We start from the raw sequence: 21,340 nt of genomic DNA, 5'->3' as shown, positions 1-21,340 counted from the left end.
TTGGGAGAATGCAATGGGGAACTTACTATTTTTAAGTGTAAGACTTTTTTTACATTTTTATGATATACTGAGAGCAGCCATGAAAACTATACCCTCGTCTTATGAAACTTAATTATGCTTTTATAATACTCTCAGAAAATGGTACAAAAGCTGTCGGTACCATTTGGTACCATTACATTGGTAATCTTTGAGGTATTGTACACTCAAAGAAGGTGCAAACAATGTAGCCAAAGTTATAGTAACCATGGCTTTTCATGGCATGCCATATTTATTACCAGTTTTATTACATTTACATTTAGTCATTTAGCAGACGCTTTTATCCAAAGCGATTTACAAAGAGTATAAGGAGCAATATACAATATACAATGACATTACAAATGTCATTAACTATTGTTACTGGACTATAGCTTTATTACAAATACTTTATACCATACTTAAACTATGGTTACTGTTTCGCTCAATCCTTCTTTATTTTCAATTATTCTCACGTGTGTGTATAAGGTAAATAAATGCAAAATATAACATTTAAAACCTAAAAAATATGCTCAGCCAAACAGATAAATGAGTTATAATGGTTTAGAGATTGATATAGATTTCCATAACCCCCTTCTGCAGTCCTGCAGTCTGGTTTGTGCTGCCCACACACACTAATCTAGGATCTGTTTCATTCTTGCAAAACCTACTCAAAACCATAAACAACAGGACTAAGGAAGAGTCACACAGGAAAGGACTTACAGCATGCCATTTGTGATGATATTAAGGAGGTGCTGAGAGCAGTTGTTATACTATTACAGTATAAAATTGTCCAAATACTGTAAATGTGATGTTCTTGTATTGTCTAACAAATTGTGTGTAAATGTTAAGTGCAATTAAATGTTAATAATAATTTGTCTAAAAATTCAAACTATATCAGACTGCACACCTTCACTGGTTTATTGGTATTGAGTTTCTGTCATTACAGTTTAATAAATCAGAGAATGAACTTCGATAGTAAATCAAAAGTGTAGAATTTCTGACAAACAGCATACTGCTGCTAAAAATGGACAATGATGTTATCGCCCTCCAAAAGGCCCCAGAAATAGGTCATAAAACAAGTCCACAGCTTTTCTTGGCCTATAGTCAATGATTTCTGCATGCACATATGGCTTTGTGTGAAAAACAGAGAAATTTAAGTCACTATTAGCATAATATTATCATTGACTGACCAGGGTGCAGCTCTGCCTCAGCCTGAGATGCTGCGGGATGGAGCATTTGCCTTTATCCCAATTGGAACAAGCAGTGTAGAGAAAGTATGGATCATGATTGGTACAATTTACAGATTTAACAGACATTTTTATCCAAACAAAGGGTTGATGATAAATGTGCAGTGACAATACAATTTAAAATGACAGTAAATTACTATACAATTGGTCTATTAGTCTACAGTATATTAGTATATTAATATTTAAATACTGAAGATAATCGAGTGGGAGGTCTACATTCACATAACTGTTGCCATTAGTGTGTCATTCAAAACAGGAAACTATCCCAAGATTTATGCTGAGCAATTAAGTGCCATTTGATTAAAAACACTGAAATCAAAGACTAAAAATTACATTAACACAATAACATTTAAATAAAATGTTTAAAAAAGATGAATCAAAACAAATACTCTGGACATTCAATAACACTCTTAAAAACAAGACACCAATGACGTGATGAAACATGAAACAAAAGGGTATTTTTGTGCATAAAATATCTAAGTGAACTAAAAAATACTATCATTGAGACATTTTAAAACGCTGATCACTTTGTCAAAACAATAGCACTTATTTGATAGTTTTGTTGCATGCAATTATTTGTGTATTATCAATGCATTCCAACGTTTCATTGTTACAGCCTCAGTTCTTGTTTCTGACAGGGAGGCGTTGAGATCTAAGTTAACCACAGGCCCTGCCTTACTTCCTGTAGAATACAGAAAAAGGCACTTCCTCATTGAGTCCTATCTCCATGGTAATAAGTCTTGAATCAAGAATGAAGAAAAAGACTGAACATACGGTTCAAATCTGGATATTAGACAAGTACAAATAGCAAAAACATGGAGATTATGAAAACAATTCAAACATATATATTGATTTCCTTTCTTATTTGTCTATAGGCTACAATGTAAAACATTCAACTTAAAAACTTGAGTTCAAAAGCTGCTTTAGATGTTTGTTAAATCAAAAAATTGCATAAATTACATTAAACTGACTGGTTGGTTAAACTACAATTTTAAGTTATAATGCAACTATTTCAACTAGAAGTCGGTCTAATATAATCTAAATTCAAGTAAACTTGTAAAGCCAATCTGATTTAAGTTTTTGAACTTCAGTTTTTAAGTTGAAATAAGTGGATTTTTAAAGTGTAGTAATTCAATATGATTGTAGATTTGGATATAAGATTAAGAAAATATAATCATCAGTATCTCAGCTGTCTTACATAATGATTACAGTCAAATACTGTTCTAAACAACTTATGACCAAATAAACAGTGCTGTAAAGGAGACTGATCGATTGATTTAACATTCAGTCATATTTATTTGTTTTTCTCTTGGTAAATTTTTTAAGGGATGTATTAGGAAAAAGGGTTTTCAAGATGTTAGGACTCTGCCCTTTTTTAGATGTCCCAGCTCCACTAGAGGGTGACAAATCCTGTTGATCTAAAGGTGGCAGGGCATTGTCCTCTTTGTTTTTGTTTTTATGTCGGGGTTCAGCACTCTGCACTCTCTGTTGCACAGAGGATTTAATAAGCTGACGGCCTCTCTCCTTTGGTGCAGCTTGTTGAGAATTAGAGTCCGTCCGGTAACGTGAGGCAGAGTAGCCAATGTCAGCAGTAGCTTGAAGCACGGTGTCAGGACTTTGCCTTATGTCTACGTCCTCTCTTCTCATCCTTGGTAAAGAGCTGCTTTGTCTCTTTACACTCTTATGCAAACTGGTTAGGAAAGGAATGTCACTTTTCAGTCTAAGAATGTTTTCCATCGCTTGATAGCTGTCACTTGACGTCCCCACAATTTGAAGAATGTTAGCGTTTTGCGTAATCAAAACTGTGTATCTCTGTTGGAACGTGCATACGTTCTGGGAAATTTGTTTCTTCTGCCTGCTTTCAAGCTTGTTCAGGTCTATTTCCTGTGTGCGTAGAGATGAAGCCATCTCCTGCATGAAGGAGGACAGTTCTTTAGCTGCTTCCTCGCAGGCTCCTCCCGAGAGTTTTACTGTAATAAGATGCTCAGAATCACCTTCATGCTTAATTTGAGTTCTGTGCTCTGATTCAATTTTCTTAATAACATCTTTCTTAAAACTCATAATATATCTAAACACATCTGCTTCAACGGGAAAGGACATTTCGGTATGCCTGGCAGATGAAGGGTTCTTGGTTTTAAGAAAGCTAAAGGAATCTTGTGTACTATAGCTTCCTTCCGCAGGCGAGTCAGTCCGGGACAGTGGCAGATTTTTATAGAATTCAGGAGATCCTGAGGTTGTTCCTGTCGATGGGCTCCTGGCCCCAGCATGCACTGATCTGCCATTGATGGGTCTGCGCCTCGGTGTGGAATCATTTAAGTATTCCAGGTCACTGAGGCCATAATTGGAGGCAGAGCCATTGGAGTAACTGTTAGTGTAAGGTGAAGAAGTCCTTCTTCGAATGTGACTTTCTTGAGCCTGAAGTTCCATGAGTTTGGGCCGTAAGACTTTTAGTGTAAGAAAGGAACCCTGCAAATGCAGCTGACCTGAAGTGGTTTCTGACACTCTAAAGCCATAACCATGCAGAAGATCACTGATCTCTTTCTGTCTGGAGAACATACTTACATCGAGCCATGCTTCGGCTTGCATGTCCAACTGGGAAAAAAGAGATGGGAACATATGCATGTTAATTAGATTACTTTTCAATGTTTCTATTGGGCCATTAGTTGAATATTTGAGTGCACAAATATTAGATAAAACATAATGCTAATAATGCATAATGATAATATTATTTACTGCATTTATCAATAGTGTTTAGACTTTTTTGAATGGAGAGGCACATGTGTTGCACGTGGATTGTAGTCATTTAAATCATCATTTAAATAAAGATTAAAAAGCTAGATGTTCATTTATGTGCAATGCAATTTACAACAGAATTTTATGCGTATAATATGCCCCAGTTTCGAATTTTGGGTTTTGGTCCACACATCTGGACACATCTCTGCATGACTGACTGCGATTCTCCAATGAAGTGCCTACCTGACGAAGATATCCCCTTTTAACCTCCAGTAGGTAAAACTGACCATCCACTTCCAAAACATGAGTGTGTTGCAACACTCCAGGCACTAACATATTTAAAGAGAAAAACAAGGTCTGTTAGTTATCAGCTATGTAGATAAACAAGAATATCAGGGCAAACTATCATACCTTCAGATGATTCAAAGACTACATACGCCTGGCCTTTGATGGAAGTGGGATAAATCACTGTTAAAACATCTTGCCCGTTGTTACTGCGCCTCAGAAAGTGCATGGTCAGTTTATCAATCATACTGCTGCTTTTACTGCTTGGGTAGTCTGGAATCCCATTGACTTCAATAACCATTCCCACAAAGTCCATAATGAAACTGAACACAATAAAAATAGAAAAAAATCCATCCAACAACACTGAAAAACAGATGTTTTTATTTCTGGGTCAACTAAACAACAAGTTGGACATTTTTATGGAAGTTGGACGTATTTATCTCACCATAATACGCTTTTGGACATCGCTGTCCAGACGTCATTAATCACATACTTGATACATTATGATTAAAATGTTTGTTGTTGAGTGATTGTTGTTGTTAGCAACAATTCCAAAGTAACAAGCACGTTTTAGCCCTCTCGACGTAACACGAAACCGTCAGCATTTTTTTTTAAAGGAAAAGCAGTCTACACTATGTAGCAGATATTATAGTTTTTACACGTTTAGGTATATTATATTACGTACCTGTCGCTGGCGTTGTATAGCCTATTTACAAAAGTAATTCGCTCTCCGGGGTGAGTTAAAAAATGTGAGAAGCGAAAGTGAAACTGCCCAGTGCTGAGAAAACAAGGGGGGGTGCCTGCTCGCGCGCTCATGGGAGATGTGATAAACAGCTGAATCTCAGTGTTGTAGCAAACCGTGTTTTAAGAGTTCTGTAAACACAGGGGCGCAACTACACCTTTTCTGAGCGGTATGCGAGATCAGTTTTGGTGCCTCCCCTTTTTGTGGTTCATTAATATTTAATGAAAACATAACAATATAACAGTAGCCTATGTTAAACATACTTTTACTGAAACTTTATAATAAAACTTTTTTTGAAAAATGATAGAAGGCCATAACATTTATTATAACACAAATAAATAAAAGATCTTTGGATTTTCCCCTTATTTTAAAACTAGGGCTGTCAAACGATTAATCGCGATTAATCGCATCCAGAATAAATGTTTAGATAATATATGTCTATGTACTGTGCATATTAATTTTGTATTTATAAATACAAACACACACACATGAATACATATTTAGGAAATATTTACATTTATTTATTTATATTTACTAATAATTGAAATTATATATAAATGTTTATTAATTAACTTTTGATTTCAAGCCACACTCAAAAATACAGCTAACTAACGCAATAAAACACAAGAAAAACATGATAACATAATAAAAAACATGATTTTTTTTTTTAAACGGAACCAAACTCTTCATATAGTTTCCGTAGTGATACTGGTGAATATGGCGTAGCTCTCAACCAATCAGATTTGAGAACCAGAATAATTGTAAATATAGCTCACAATGGATATGAATTAAATTGAGAGTGGTTTGCAATGCCAAATGTTTAACTCGTATTGTAATATTACAATGCTTTATTTTTTTAGACATGTATATTACACATCTGATTTCACATTAGTACTCAACTCAACTCAACTCAACTCAACTCAACTCAACTTTATTTATATAGCGCTTTTACAATTTTCATTGTTACAAAGCAGCTGTACATGAGACACATTGACTACAAGCAAAACAATCAAAGTTGTACCTGCAAAAACAAGAAAAGGTTGAAAACACAGAAGACAGACACACCCACACACAAAACACTCCACACACACAACACGCACACACACCAACACACACAGACACAGAGACACACACACACACACACACACACATACGTACACAGACAAGTACGCACACACACACACGCTCAGTGAGAGCACACATTTAGGATAAAGGAGAGAGAAGCACAGGTCAAATATAACAGATAATAAATTCCTATATGCAATATTAATTAAGTAAAACTTTAAGATTCTAAAGCAGCCCCCCCGGTCAGGCAGATAGTGCAAAAACAGTATGCAAACGGTGGCGAGGAACCCAAAACTCTAATCGAGAAAAAAAACCTCAGGAGAACCCAGGCCCAACCAGGGGATTCCAGTTCCCCTCTGGCAAAAGCTGCTGCCTCTGCACAAGCTCCAGAGAACTTGCACAACAAGGCTAAATAAAATAAATAAACTTAATAATAAAATAAATTATAGTTTAAGATTATCATTAATAATCTAATAGCATTTGAAGTTTTGTGGTGAAGACATGTCAAGAGACCGCGTCCTTCTTTATCCAGCTCTATCATCTCAGCTCTTGTCAGGTCCCCACTTCCCATTCTCCGCTCTACCATCAGGTCAGGCCATGAACTGCATCCTGCTCGCTGTGGTAACCTTGGAACAATGAGACAAGACTGGCTGAGAGTAGAGTACTGTTCTGTACTCTTTGATGCAACAAGTACATCAGTTGTGTTTTTGGTTCCGGTTGATCTAACTAATGCAGCCTAAACCCTCTGAAGATTTATATTATGGAAGAGTAGTGTATGCAAGATTAAAAAGATGCGTCTTTAGTCTAGATTTAAACTGACAGAGTGTGTCTGCCTCCCGGACAGTGCAGGGAAGACTATTCCAAAGTTTAGGCGCTAGATAGGAAAAGGATCTACCACCTGCACTTGATTTTGAAATTCTAGGTATTACCAACTGACAGGACGCCTGAGAGCGTAATGCACGTGAAGGACTGTAATACAAAAGGAGTTCATTCAAGTACTGAGGAGCTAAACCATGTAAGGCTTTATAGGTAATAAGCAAGATTTTAAAGTTAACGCGATGCTTTATAGGTAACCAGTGCAAGGTTGACAGAACCGGGCTAATATGTTCATACTTTTTTGTACGTGTAAGAACTCGAGCTGCCGCGTTTTGGACCAATTGGAGTTTTTGTAATAAGCCTGCAGGGCAACCACCTAACAGTGCATTACAGTAATCTAGTCTTGATGTCATGAATGCATGAATTAACTTCTCTGCATCTGAGATTGACAGCATATGACGTAGTTTAGATATATTCTTAAAATGGAAAAACGCAATTTTACAGGTGTTGGCGACGTGGCTCTCAAATGACAGATTACTATCGAATAGAACGCCAAGATTCTTTGCTGACGACGAGGGTTTTATGGAACATCCGTCAATAGTTAAACAGTATTCTTGGTTGTTACTTATAGCAGTTTTCGGTCCAATAAGTAACACTTCCGTTTTGTCCGAGTTCAGTAATAAAAAGTTGTTACTCATCCAGTTTTTTATATCGACTATGCATTCCATTATTCGATGGAACTGCTGTGTTTCATGAGGCTTCGAGGAGATATAAAGTTGAGTATCATCAGCATAACAGTGAAAGCTAACTCCGTGTCGCTTTATTATATCTCCTAGAGGTAGCATGTATAATGCGAAGAGCAGAGGCCCTAAGACTGAGCCCTGTGGTACACCGTACTGGACTTGCGATTTGCGTGACACCTCATTGTTTATTGCTACAAATTGAAAACGGTCGGATAAATAAGATTTAAACCATTTCAAAGCTATTCCCTTAATGCCGACATAATTTTCGAGTCTATGTAGGAGTGTGCTGTGGTCAATGGTATCGAATGCAGCACTAAGGTCTAGCAGCACCAATAACGAGATACAACCTCGGTCAGACGCCAATAGCAGATCATTTGTAACTCTGATCAAAGCAGTCTCTGTACTGTGACATGCTCTAAATCCAGACTGGAATTCTTCATTGATGTCATTCCTTTGGAGGAAGGAGCATAATTGAGTTGAAACTACTTTTTCCAGAACTTTAGATATGAAAGGTAGATTCGATATAGGCCTGTAGTTCCTTAGTTCTCTAGGGTCGAGTTGGGGTTTTTTGACAAGGGGCCTTATAACAGCCACCTTATATGCTTTAGGCACATGTCCTAATGTCAGAGATGAGTTAATAATACCAAGAAGAGGATCTATAATTTCTGGGAGCATCTCTTTCAGTAGATTTGTAGGTATAGGGTCTAGTATGCATGTTGTTGATTTAGATGATCTAATAATTTTAGACAGCTCATCTTGATCTACGGTATAAAATAATTGCATTTTCTCCTTAAGGGCGCTGTAGTTAGTTTGTTCAGCGGGTTTCACTTCTGATTGCATTGTTATAATTTTTTCTCTAATATCTTGGATTTTATATGTGAAGTAGTTCATAAATTCATCACTGCTATGCTGATATACAGGATCAGAAGTCACTGACGATTTATTTTTTGTTAATTTAGCCACCGTGTTAAATAAAAACCTAGGGTTGTGCTGGTTTTCTTCTATTAGTGATGAAAAGTAGGCGGATCTAGAAGTTATTAGGGCTTTCCTGTATTTTCGAATACTATCCTTCCATGCTGTACGAAATACCTCTAATTTAGTTTTCTTAAAGTTGCGCTCCATTTTTCGGGCCGCTTTCTTTAGAGCCTGAGTGTGTTCATTATACCACGGTGTGGGGCTGCCATTTTTAATCTTCTTTAAACGTAGTGGAGCAACTTTGTCTAGCGTTACCGAGAAGGTGGAATTAAAATTTTCAGTGGTAATGTCAAGATCTTCAACGTTATTTCTCATGATTTGAGACAATTCGGGCAGATTATCGAGAAACGCATCTTTGGTAGTTGAAGTTATTGTTCTACCATATTTGTAACAATGAGTTTTATTTGCAGCCGTAGGCCAGTGAAGCAAACATAATACCAGATAATGATCCGAAATGTCTTCACTCTGCTGAAGGATTTTAACGTCGTCCACATTTATACCGTAAGACAGTATTAAATCTAAAGTATGATTACGAAGGTGAGTGGGTCCTGACACATGTTGACTAATGCCCATGGAGTTAAGAGTGTCTTTGAAAGCCATTCCTAAGGCATCTGTAACGTTATCTACGTGGATGTTAAAGTCACCAACGACAAGGAGTCTATCTGCGGCCAGTACTAGTTCTGATAAGAACCCACCAAATTCTTTAATAAAATCTGTGTGGTGCCCTGGAGGCCTATATACAATAGCTAGAATCAATTTAAAAAGTGTTTTATCTTTAGTATTAGGTGTTGAAACATGAAGAACCATGACTTCAAAAGAATTATATTTAGAGTTCGACTTCTGGGAAATGCTAAGAGAGTTATTGTAAAGTGCTGCGACACCTCCCCCTCTGCCTTTTAGACGAGGCTCGTGTTTATAATAATAATCTTGGGGGACAGATTCATTTAAAGCAATATAATCATCTGGTTTTAGCCATGTTTCTGTCAAACAGAGCATGTCTATTTTATGATCTGTTATCATATCGTTAACAAAAAGTGCTTTATTAGAGAGAGATCTAATATTTAGCAATCCGAGTCGTAACAGTTGATTATCTGTATTTTGTTCATGTTTAGTTTGTTTAACGTTTATTAAATTACTTTCAAGAGGTTTACGCATTATTTTATGTTTGCTAATCCGGGGGACAGACACAGTCTCTATTTTGTGATGTTTGGGAGAACGGATTACTACATGTTGTACATTTTGTGTATTCTGCGACGTGAGACGGCAAGCAGACAGTTGGTTAAGCCATACTGTCTGCTCCCTGACCTGGGCCCCAGCGAGTCAAGTTTTAGCATTAGCATTAAGACTTTTTGCCATATTTCTAGACAGGATGGAAGTCCCAGCCCAGGAGGGATGGAGACCATCTCGTTTCAACAGGTCAGGTCTGCCCTCAAAACTCTTCCAGTTATTTATAAAAACTATATCATTCTGCAGGCACCACTCAGACAACCAGCCATTTAGTGATGATAATCTGCTATAAATCTCATCACCACGATAAGCATTGAGGGGGCCAGAGAATATTACAGTGTCTGACATCATGCTTGCGAGCTCACACACCTCTTTAATGTTATCTTTTGTGATCTCCGATTGACGGAGTCGAACATCATTTGTGCCGACGTGAATGACAATCTTACTGAATTTACGATTAGCCTTAGCCAGCACATTTAAATTTGACTTGATGTCAGGCGCTCTGGCTCCCGGTAAACATTGGACTATGGTGGCTGGTGCCTCTATGTTAACGTTCCGAACAATAGAATCACCGATAACTAGGGCACTTTCAGCAGGTTTCTCAGTCGGTGCGTCACTGAGCGGGGCAAACCTGTTCGAGACTGTAATCGGAACGGTCGAGTGATGTTTTGTCCTGCGACTACGCCGTCTCACAGTCACGAAGTTTCCCAGCTGCGGGGGATTTTCAACCGGAACCGAGCTGTGTGCGCTAATGTTGCTCGCATCCAAAGTGTTTTCTATCGTCGTTAAACTCTTACTATCCTCAGATAAAGATTGGATGCGAGACTCTAATTCTAAGATCTTCTCTGTCAGCCTAACTATTTCCCTGCATTTATCGCATATAAAGCCCTCGCAGCTGACAGAGAAGGCTAAGCTAAACATATGACATGAGGTGCAAGTAACAATAATAGGAATAGAAGCCATAACTCACCGGATTTGAAGTGCAATTCCAACTTACCAAGGTTGCTCGATGGATCGTAGTATACTCGCTTAAAAAGAGAAACAGTTAGCACACAAGACAAACCAGAGGCAAGATGATATTCCACAGTGTGAACAGAAAGCAAGCTAACACGCTATTGCTATGCTAACGGCGTTAAGTTAACTATCACTTTTGGTTTAGACTCTTCCAAGTAAATAACAGGAACAGGGTTATTGAGATATCAGGATAAGTTAGCAACGACAATAATAATTAACGAAAATAAAATACACTAATATTAGAGCGAAGTGGTAAGAGCACTGATACAAACAAGCTGCCGGCAGCGATGCAGGAAACAGGAAGCAGTACTAACCAGTGATATGCACAAAGGGTAGAGGTGCAGAAAAGTATTAGTGGTGGTGGTTTTTCTTTTTTAAATATAAAAGAGTTAGATCAGTTTAGATATTTATTGCATTTTAAAAGCCATAAATTAAGCATTGAGCAGAATTAAGTTTACCCTTTTGGTTCAGCCCTCCACTCAGTCCCATTTCTCATGTGCTTTGGCTTCAGCTTTGAGACCAAACCGCACACAGCTAAGAACTGGATTTAGGTGGTAATAAAATAGAAGGCCCAGGAGTAAAACAGCTCTCTGGTCTAAGGACACATCCACTTTATAAACTGGAAAAATTAAAGTAATTATTTTTTTTTAAATCCATATGTAATTGAAGTCTGAAAAAAATGGAAACTGCCTTTACAAATTACCAGGGTTCCAGTATATTTTTTTACAAGTTTTGCTGATGACGTTGTATATATTTAACATTTCCTTATTTTATTTTTCCAAATCAACAAACCACAAAACAGCCTGCTATAACATCAGAAGGTATTTACTACCTTTATACTGGACAAACACCAGCAGAGCTCAACAGTCATGGAATCACATGCACATGGGCAGATGACCTGACTATTGTGTATATTCGACCTAAGCAGGAGATACAAAAGTCAGAAAAACCTAAAGACCAATTTAGTATGTTGTACTTTAGTGTAACTTGTTTGTTTTGTTAATCCGTTATTTACGTGAAAGTTTAAGCCTTTTGTTTTAAGTTTGTTTTATTTCCTCTGTTCATGCTGCAGTTGCATGGTGATGTGACTGTGAATCTTCATAATCTGTAGTTTATGCTACATGTAAATATAAACCATTTATGAAAAATTTTTTTAGAAGTATTTTCCTGTCCGGCTACATTCACCCCGTTTGCCATTTTGGCATTCTCCTGTGTCCCATGTTCTTTGCCTTATGTCATACTAAAATATATTTTATAATAAAATTATGTTAAAAACAACAGCTTTCTCAGCACCTATAACACCACACAGCTCAGTTCCCCACTATTATCATCAAATTTGTTAAACCCCATAGCTCCTCAGCTCCTGTGGCCTTGAGATAGCAAAAAAAGCTACTGAATCTGCATAAACAACTTTTTATAACCTCATAATAATCGAGAAAATATTTTTAAATCAAATTTTAAAAATGCTGACCATAAGCTACATTTAACAAAAAAATGAAGACCCGAGTTAAAAAAGGAGAGAATGTGGTTTAAAATAAGTTCCTCTTTAAGGTTTATTTGATAATGTTAGTTTGCCTGGCAAATAAAAACGTCATAAATGGTAAGGTACATATTTTGCTGTTTAAGGGGTGCTCTCCAAGCTTGGAATTTGGCCCCCTTCTTGACTGGAACAGGTACCAGCTGAGAGTGAGTTGAGGTGATGGGGTGGTGAAGGGATGCAGCAAAACTGTCACGGGACGGCTAAATAAAATGGATTAAATAAACATGCTCCTCCCAAACTTTAATAAAAAAAATTAAAAAAACACTGTACAAGTGACCACAACCCACATTTTTTTAAAGAATGTTTATTCAATTAACCCAAACAGACTACGGGTGCCAGAGATGTGAAATTTCTCAGTTTAAACAAATCAACATGTGCTAAAGATTATTTACAACATTCAAATAAAATTCACTTTTTACACAAATTACATTTTGACCAACACTTTTATTCTTACCACCAGGGGTCCTCCTATGAAAGACAAGAAAAAAAATTAGATATATTATTTTTCTATAATTCTGGAGGAAAAGTACTCTTTCAATGCAAATGTTTGAAGATTATATAACCATGCTGTGAAGGCACCACAGCAGGCCTCAAACCACATCAAATTTCTCTAGCAGACATCACAGGAAAGGCAAGAGTCACAAAGACTCAACCTCGCTGAACAGCCTGCATTATTGGCCATTCAGTTGAACAGAAACAGCATTCTGTGTTGAATTTACCTTCGTGTCATAGCAGCTTTAAAACACATCTTCATCCCTCTGCAATGGCATGAACAAAAGTGCACACTTCACTCATCCTGTACTTTTATATAACACTGTGAAGGTTACAGGGGAATTTCAACATGCTGAAAGAGAAGGTTGTATATTTAAGAAAAGTCGAAGAGACATTATTTCTAAGAAAAATTTCTTGTCTGGGGTTTCTATAACCGTGCTGTGGGATGGACACAGCATGGCCTCAAACCACCCCACATCAATCTAGCAGACATAAGAGGAAAGGACAGAGTCACTTCAGACTCAACCTCGCTGATCAGCCTGCATTAAATCACATTCCAACCTATGCCTATACCTTAAACTAAAATATTTTTGTTATCAAAACATTACAAGCAAATGAGTAATTACATTTATTTGTAATGAAAATAACCATCATTTTAAGAGTTGATTGATGCACGTGGGGCAACGTGACCACGTGCTTGAGATGACAATTTATATTTAAAACCACACAAAACAGTTGAATAAAAACACTTTATTTAACAGTATTTAATACTGTTGTTTTACTTAACTATTATTTAGTTAAGAATTATTAAGACAATACTATTTTGCTAGCTACCATTAGATCAAACACAAAGAAAAGCTGTAACAACTAGGGAAAAAAACTAAGAAAATTATTCAAACAACAAAATGTACTAACGTTACCGAACTTATCATTCATTTTGAATCTCACCTAAAAACGGCGTTTCCAAGCAAATAAATAAATGCCGATGCGCCAGACGCTTTTACTCTGTTCAACGTGGGAGCAAAAGAACAACCGGAAGTTATGTTATTGTTCTTCTTCCTTCTGTTCTTTTAACGGGTTACAGACCTTAAAACAAGGTACATACCGCCGCCTACTGCAACGGTGCGTATAACATCATGGCTTCATTTAGGCTTCATAAGTTTATCTCTAGTCATTTTCTTCTGATTCACAGTAACTTTGAAGTAATTTCAACATCTCCTCCTGCAGATTATCAGGTTCATAACAAGACAGCAAGTAGTATTTATTTGTCATTGATCACATAACTGATTTCCATTTAAAGTCATAAATAAATCCAGCTCCCCCTCTAAAAAACCTTTACATTACATTTATGCATATGCTCTTATCCAAAGCAATTCACATTGCATTTTACTATACTGTACATTAACTTGTTTTTAAGTATGTGCAATCCCTGGAATCAAACCCATGATCTTGGCATTGCTAGCGCCATGCTCTAACCACTGAGCTACAGGAAAGCATTATATCTGCAAGGTTCGTGATTATAATAAATATAATGTTCTTTTTAGATTGGATATATGTATGAGTGTGTGGTCTGTGTATTCCTCAGCTAATGGATAAGGTTGAGATTGAAAATGTAATGTTGAAAAAATCATGAAAAGGTATACAATGGCCAGAGTGAAGACCAAATTTGAGATTGACTGTATTATATTGTGAATATTTTGATTTGAAAGAATAAGGAATTATTGAATTGTTTGAGTCAAATTCTCTATAAATTATATATTTTTTTATTATATAAAATGCTTACTTATTAACTCTTTAAAAATCAATATCTTCTTAGTAATAATCTAGAGAAAGGATACTGGAAAGCTAGAAAAAAATCCTGCTGTACCAAACTTTTCCACTAGAGGATAATCATGCTTTCTGAACAGAAACAATTTACTGTAAATCAGGCACGTGCAGGGGGGGGGGGCTTTGGGGGCTTGAGCCCAGGCCCTTCTTCGTCCTCGAGAGAAAGTGCCCTTTTTTCTGGGATTTTTAAAAATAAATGAATATATGTGTGTGTGTGTGTGTGTGTGTGCGCGCGTATGTGTTTCTGTTCGCGCACAGCTTTCTCTGTCAAACAAATAGAACATGTCAGGTCAGGTCGGGAAATGTTGAGAGTTCAGATGCCTTTCTTCCATCCGCGTCTCCACGCAGGCGCGCAGCAGCGCATAGCGGGCACGCGCACGCGCACGCGCAGCTCACTGAGCACAGCTGTGTGCAGCACGTTTGGCACTCCTTTCCAGTAGCGTTTGTCTTGTGTGGAGGTGAGTGGTGATGAACAGACTAGGTACATGTGCCTCGAATTCACAGCTAATTATCCAAAAGACAAACCGCAAATATTGTTTTGCTAATATCCATCACTTATGAGCTGAGTTAGCTAAAGTTTCGGTAAGGCAGTATATTATTAACTTACATGCTAACTAAACGAAGTAACGACAGCTGAATACAGTATAATTAATAGCGTCATCAGAATCGCCTCATTGATATGTAAACCAGGCATTAAGTAATTCAAATGTGCTAACTTGCAGGCAATGCAGATGAATGGGATAAAAAAACTAAAGCATATCACCAGTTATTAGTTGACTTACATCAAGAGTATTTTCCCTTGAAATGTTATGTTTAAATATTCAGATATACAGTATATGCAGCTTGTTTTGGGTTAATTTAGAAGCAATCTACAGAAGCAAACAGACGAGGGTATAGAAAGCTTAAAACAAACACCTTAATGTGTATTTTGGATATTTCCTTTCCATTAGAGCAAAAGAAGACATGAAAGCGAAATAGACCAACATCTCAAAATTGAACAGTACATTAAGTCCTGCCTTAAACAATAACTTGATAAGTTTGATGTCAGACTCCTTATGTAATGACTATCCATTTTATATGTTGTGTATGCTGATAGATCTAAGCAGCCCTCCCTCAAATGTGAAACAAAGTTCTTGTCACCATCAGTGTGTGTGTGCGTGGTACACACACAGTTTTACATTCTAAAACTTTCCGTTATCAGCCCTGTGGTGGAAAATGAAACCATTTACGTACCGGCTGGCATGGATCGGCAAGGAGTCGAACGATTAAGCAACGAGAACGATTTGGCTCGATGGTGGAAAAGTGCTTGAAACCAAGAAGAACCGTTACTTGGCTAAACTTGTCTCTCCAATATTTAAACCGTGATACCAAACTTTGTCTAATATCTAGTCTGACTAGCTAAAGTCAGCGAAGAAAGACTGTTGCATATAATAAGTTGATGTTTGTCTTTAGCAAGACAGTCTAATTCGCAATCGCATGGCTTTCTGGGAAAAGTAAGTCACTTACTTCAGTAAAACACTTGAACGACTTCGATAAAATGGCCGACGAAGTTTTCTTATGCTGAAAACATTTGTATTTCAGAGGAATACAATGCAACAAAATCTATTTTAATGAACAAATTTAGCGATTTCAATTCAAATAGTAAAAAAACATAAGGCTTGTGCAACGATTACGGAGAAGGTTAATGGCGTAAATCCGTCTGTTTTACGGACCATGAAAGATGTCCAAAAAAGGTTTAAAATACATGGTACAGGAGGCAAAGAAGGAAATATTCAAGCGAAAAAAACCCTGCAACTGGAGGAGGACCGGCTCCTAAATTAAAAAAGTAGGGTTGTTCCGATACCGATACTAGTATCGGAAATTCCACCGATACCACATAAAATTCTGGTATCGGTGAGTACTTGAATCCATGTACCGGTCCGATACCAATTTCTTAAACAGGACCTAGTTATGCCCGCTAGCTTTGCTTAATGCTGCAAATGGCAAGGCTTCTTCGCTGCTCAGAATGCAAACACAGAAAGTTGTGCTGTGAAGAAGAAATGAAAATGTGCTAGGGACATGCACGAATATTCGATCCGCAATAATTATTAGAAAATTAAAAATGCTATTTGAATATTTTTATTTTTCATTTAAAAAAACTGCATCACCACAGGTTTAGAATTGTCTCGTCTAATTTAACGCTTCTTCACTTAATCTGTAATGACTTTATAATCTACAGAAAATATAAAAAATAATTTGCATGTGTCCTAAATCTTTCTACAGTCAGATCGCAAGCTAGTTTAAATATTTTAAGTTCACACACGGCGGCCTGATGGATCGCGTGTTATGCTCAGCTCACATCACCAAAAATGTTTTAAAAACTGGTGAGCCACAGAATTTGTTAACATTACATTACTTATATATAAATTGGTATAAAAATACCAACGTAATATTAAATGATTCGATGAATCATTTATTTATTACCATAACTTGTTCGGAGCGGTTGTTTGTTTGTTAGAAATATGTTGGGCTAACTAATGCTGATTTCAATAACTTTAAACATTAAAATGTACATTTCACTGCAACTAATGTTAATAAATTTGGCCTTAGCATAAGACTGGTACCTTTCTCCATACCTAAAGCCTGCATTTTCCTCCTAAGAACTTCAGGGTCGTCGCCTTCAAGTTGTAGCCTGTAAATAAATTTGCACGGGTGTTTGTTTTAAAACGCATTGAAATTCTTTAGTTAGGCTTAGTTGATTTTATTTATTGATGTAAATGCAATGCAAAGCTAAACAAGACAGACACTGACCATGAAACGACAAAGAAAACAATATTTGCGGTGGTGATCAGCAGAATTAGTCATTCTTCATCAAATGCCGGTCAAGTAATAAACAACAAGCACTACAATGGCTCCGTCTTTGTTTTTAGGATCAATTAACAGTCGGTATGGAGGTATCAAGCCTGTTTACTTTATTTATTATCAACATTATAAACAATAAAGCCAGATATTCTTGTCAGATCTGGGTTTTGTTACTGGGAGTTAGAGAAGAGCAGCGCGTTTTCTCCGCTGTCGGCTTGTTAACCGTCGGCTTGTTGAACAGACGTTCACCAGAGTAAAATAGACCTACTGTATTATGCTTGTTTTTCTTATCAAGAACATGTTAAACAAAATAAACAAGATAACCATAGGCTATATCACAGACTTTCAATATGCGTTTTGTTCGATTTGTTTTGTATGTTTGGTNATTAAAACAGTTTATTGGCTTGTGCAAAATAAACAAATTAGTAGTGAAAATATGTCCTTTTCCTTTGTGCAGTCATTTATTCTATGTATATACTTGAAACTTTAGCATAGAATTCATACACATTGTGGCTTAGTTTCCTTTGTTGTTGCCTGTTCTTGTGATAAAATTAGTGAATTCTAAGGAAGACAATGGTCTCTATGTGAACTGATTATTTTGTAGACATTGTTGGAAAATGAAACAACATGAAACAATTGGCTGAGTGTGAGGGATTTAAAAAAAGTTGTTTTTAATATATTTAACATTTTGTTTGGAAAAAATAATATGAGAAAAAACAAATATGAGAAGTGCCCTTTTTTCCATTTGAGCCCATGCCCCTCAAAATGTCTGTGCACATCCCTGATAATGTATATACTTTGAATTAGGTTTATTAAAACATCTCCAAATGTCACTGGATGTATACGCACACTTTACAATTTTCAACAGTTAAAGGATGTTAAAAGTGAAGTATTTTAACTGCAGAACAATTTATTGAGCAATCGCATATCATTACTCTTGTCCACTTATTAGGCAATATTTGATGCATTGGGTCAAGTACAGATGTGGCCTATGGTTACAGAGCCAGACTTTAAAACTCTAAGGTTGCAAGTTCGATGCCCAGGCTGGCAGGTTTCCAAGGCTTTGTTAGGTGACCCCCAATGGGATCACCTATGGCATACTGTTCACATATTTAAATTCTTATTATAACTTCCAAGAACGCAGACTTGAGGTTTTTTCATACTGACTGTATTCCTTAAACATGTCTTTCTGATCCTCAGCCTCCTCTTACAGTTTAGTATTGAAAGGCCTTTCTCCAAATTACAAATAGCCTTTCAGGATAGGCCTTTTCCACTTCTTTTAACATTTGGAAAGCCATAGCCTTTTAGCTGACAAAGTCAAACCAAAAAATGAAAATGGCTATATTTGACATACGTGTCTTTTGCATTCGCGTTGCGTGCATTCGCATTTATAATACGTCATGCGTTGGGGTGGCCCCATACGTTAGCGGCCACCGCCTCCGTTCCGGCCCCATACATTAGCGGCCCACCTGGAAAACGCCCAGTACGCCAGATGTCCAGTCCGCCCCTGCGGGAAACTCACACATTAGATTCACGTCAAGGCCAATTTTAGAATAGGCACTAGTATCTTTATAAATCAACTGCAGATTCTTGGTTTCATATTTAAAATCTTCGATACAAAAACACCACAGTGAAAAAGTGGCTTTAGATGTAGGCCAATAGCGTTTAAGCTGATGAGGAACAGGCAGTTTTCGCGACCAATTGAAAAGACCTTTCGGCACGCCTCCACCTTTAGGCACGCCCATTTCTGCGACCTGCAGATACCCCTGCCGTTATAGCTCAGTCTTGTGTTACCCAGGCAGTGCGTGATGCGTTTGTGTTTACATTCTAAAACTTTCCGTTATCAGCCCTGTGGTGGAAAATGAAACCATTTACGTACCGGCTGGCATGGATCGGCAAGGAGTCGAACGATTAAGCAACGAGAACGATTTGGCTCGATGGTGGAAAAGTGCTTGAAACCAAGAAGAACCGTTACTTGGCTAAACTTGTCTCTCCAATATTTAAACCGTGATACCAAACTTTGTCTAATATCTAGTCTGACTAGCTAAAGTCAGCGAAGAAAGACTGTTGCATATAATAAGTTGATGTTTGTCTTTAGTAAGACAGTCTAATTCGCAATCGCATGGCTTTCTGGGAAAAGTAAGTCACTTACTTCAGTAAAACACTTGAACGACTTCGATAAAATGGCCGACGAAGTTTTCTTATGCTGAAAACATTTGTATTTCAGAGGAATACAATGCAACAAAATCTATTTTAATGAACAAATTTAGCGATTTCAATTCAAATAGTAAAAAAACATAAGGCTTGTGCAACGATTACGGAGAAGGTTAATGGCGTAAATCCGTCTGTTTTACGGACCATGAAAGATGTCCAAAAAAGGTTTAAAATACATGGTACAGGAGGCAAAGAAGGAAATATTCAAGCGAAAAAAACCCTGCAACTGGAGGAGGACCGGCTCCTAAATTAAAAAAGTAGGGTTGTTCCGATACCGATACTAGTATCGGAAATTCCACCGATACCACATAAAATTCTGGTATCGGTATCGGCGAGTACTTGAATCCATGTACCGATCCGATACCAATTTCTTAAACAGGACCTAGTTATGCCCGCTAGCTTTGCTTAATGCTGCAAATGGCAAGGCTTCTTCGCTGCTCAGAATGCAAACACAGAAAGTTGTGCTGTGAAGAAGAAATGAAAATGTGCTAGGGACATGCACGAATATTCGATCCGCAATAATTATTAGAAAATTAAAAATGCTATTTGAATATTTTTATTTTTCATTTAAAAAAACTGCATCACCACAGGTTTAGAATTGTCTCGTCTTATTTAACGCTTCTTCACTTTATCTGTAATGACTTTATAATCTACAGAAAATATAAAAAATAATTTGCATGTGTCCTAAATCTTTCTACAGTCAGATCGCAAGCTAGTTTAAATATTTTAAGTTCACACACGGCGGCCTGATGGATCGCGTGTTATGCTCAGCTCACATCACCAAAAATGTTTTAAAAACTGGTGAGCCACAGAATTTGTTAACATTACATTACTTATATATAATTTGGTATAAAAATACCAACGTAATATTAAATGATTCGATGATTCATTTATTTATTACCATAACTTGTTCGGAGCGGTTGTTTGTTTGTTAGAAATATGTTGGGCTAACTAATGCTGATTTCAATAACTTTAAACATTAAAATGTACATTTCACTGCAACTAATGTTAATAAATTTGGCCTTAGCATAAGACTGGTACCTTTCTCCATACCTAAAGCCTGCATTTTCCTCCTAAGAACTTCAGGGTCGTCGCCTTCAAGTTGTAGCCTGTAAATAAATTTGCACGGGTATTTGTTTTAAAACGCATTGAAATTCTTTAGTTAGGCTTAGTTGATTTTATTTATTGATGTAAATGCAATGCAAAGCTAAACAAGACAGACACTGACCATGAAACGACAAAGAAAACAATATTTGCGGTGGTGATCAGCAGAATTAGTCATTCTTCATCAAATGCCGGTCAGGTAATAAACAACAAGCACTACAATGGCTCCGTCTTTGTTTTTAGGATCAATTAACAGTCGGTATGGAGGTATCAAGCCTGTTTACTTTATTTATTATCAACATTATAAACAATAAAGCCAGATATTCTTGTCAGATCTGGGTTTTGTTACTGGGAGTTAGAGAAGAGCAGCGCGTTTTCTCCGCTGTCGTTGTAACCTCGGCTTGTTGAACAGACGTTCACCAAGAAAATAGAACCCTACTGTATTATGCTCGTTTTCTTA

The 21,340-nt window shown here is 37.0% G+C and overlaps 1 protein-coding gene, 1 long non-coding RNA gene and 2 other non-coding genes across 7 annotated transcripts; all 4 read right to left on the bottom strand.

The window, feature by feature from the left end:
- Positions 1 to 918: 918 nt before the first annotated feature.
- On the bottom strand, positions 919 to 5,278 carry si:dkey-154b15.1 (uncharacterized). 4 transcript variants are annotated; one of them, XM_057354817.1, is made up of 5 exons: positions 4,966 to 5,278; positions 4,407 to 4,603; positions 4,239 to 4,324; positions 3,825 to 3,854; positions 919 to 3,728 (listed from the first exon to the last, which is right to left on the bottom strand). In XM_057354817.1, exons 1-5 carry the CDS (start codon positions 5,094 to 5,096, stop codon positions 2,547 to 2,549), a joined length of 1,626 nt encoding a protein of 541 aa, XP_057210800.1. In that variant the 5' UTR covers positions 5,097 to 5,278; the 3' UTR covers positions 919 to 2,546. The 4 variants fall into 4 exon arrangements, with proteins under 4 accessions (XP_057210800.1, XP_057210799.1, XP_057210801.1 ...); XM_057354816.1 differs by having other exon boundaries at positions 919 to 3,854; XM_057354818.1 differs by having other exon boundaries at positions 919 to 3,854; positions 4,726 to 5,080.
- A 6,690-nt stretch (positions 5,279 to 11,968) lies between these two features.
- LOC130567239 (uncharacterized) lies at positions 11,969 to 14,254 on the bottom strand. Its single transcript, XR_008964565.1, has 3 exons — positions 13,843 to 14,254; positions 13,122 to 13,246; positions 11,969 to 12,870 (listed from the first exon to the last, which is right to left on the bottom strand). It is a non-coding gene; the product is annotated as an uncharacterized LOC130567239 (long non-coding RNA).
- Positions 12,944 to 13,074, bottom strand: LOC130567560 (small nucleolar RNA SNORA9). Its single transcript, XR_008964609.1, has one exon. It is a non-coding gene; the product is annotated as a small nucleolar RNA SNORA9 (small nucleolar RNA).
- On the bottom strand, positions 13,307 to 13,439 carry LOC130567559 (small nucleolar RNA SNORA9). Its single transcript, XR_008964608.1, has one exon. It is a non-coding gene; the product is annotated as a small nucleolar RNA SNORA9 (small nucleolar RNA).
- Positions 14,255 to 21,340: the final 7,086 nt, after the last annotated feature.

This window comes from Triplophysa rosa, linkage group LG16, assembly GCF_024868665.1.
Source record: "Triplophysa rosa linkage group LG16, Trosa_1v2, whole genome shotgun sequence".
Lineage (NCBI taxonomy): Eukaryota > Metazoa > Chordata > Actinopteri > Cypriniformes > Nemacheilidae > Triplophysa > Triplophysa rosa.
Note: the sequence above shows the minus strand (reverse complement) of the source record. Positions and strands in the feature narration are given on the sequence as shown.

Excerpts from the sequence above, each read along its gene's own strand:
- si:dkey-154b15.1 (XM_057354816.1), bottom strand. The coding sequence starts at position 5,096 with ATGAGCGCGCGAGCAGGCACCCCCCCTTGTTTTCTCAGCACTGGGCAG. Across the intron at positions 4,604-4,965 it reads CTATACAACGCCAGCGACAG|TTTCATTATGGACTTTGTGG; the intron begins GTACGTAATATA and ends TATTGTGTTCAG. Across the intron at positions 4,325-4,406 it reads AGTCTTTGAATCATCTGAAG|TGCCTGGAGTGTTGCAACAC; the intron begins GTATGATAGTTT and ends TAAATATGTTAG.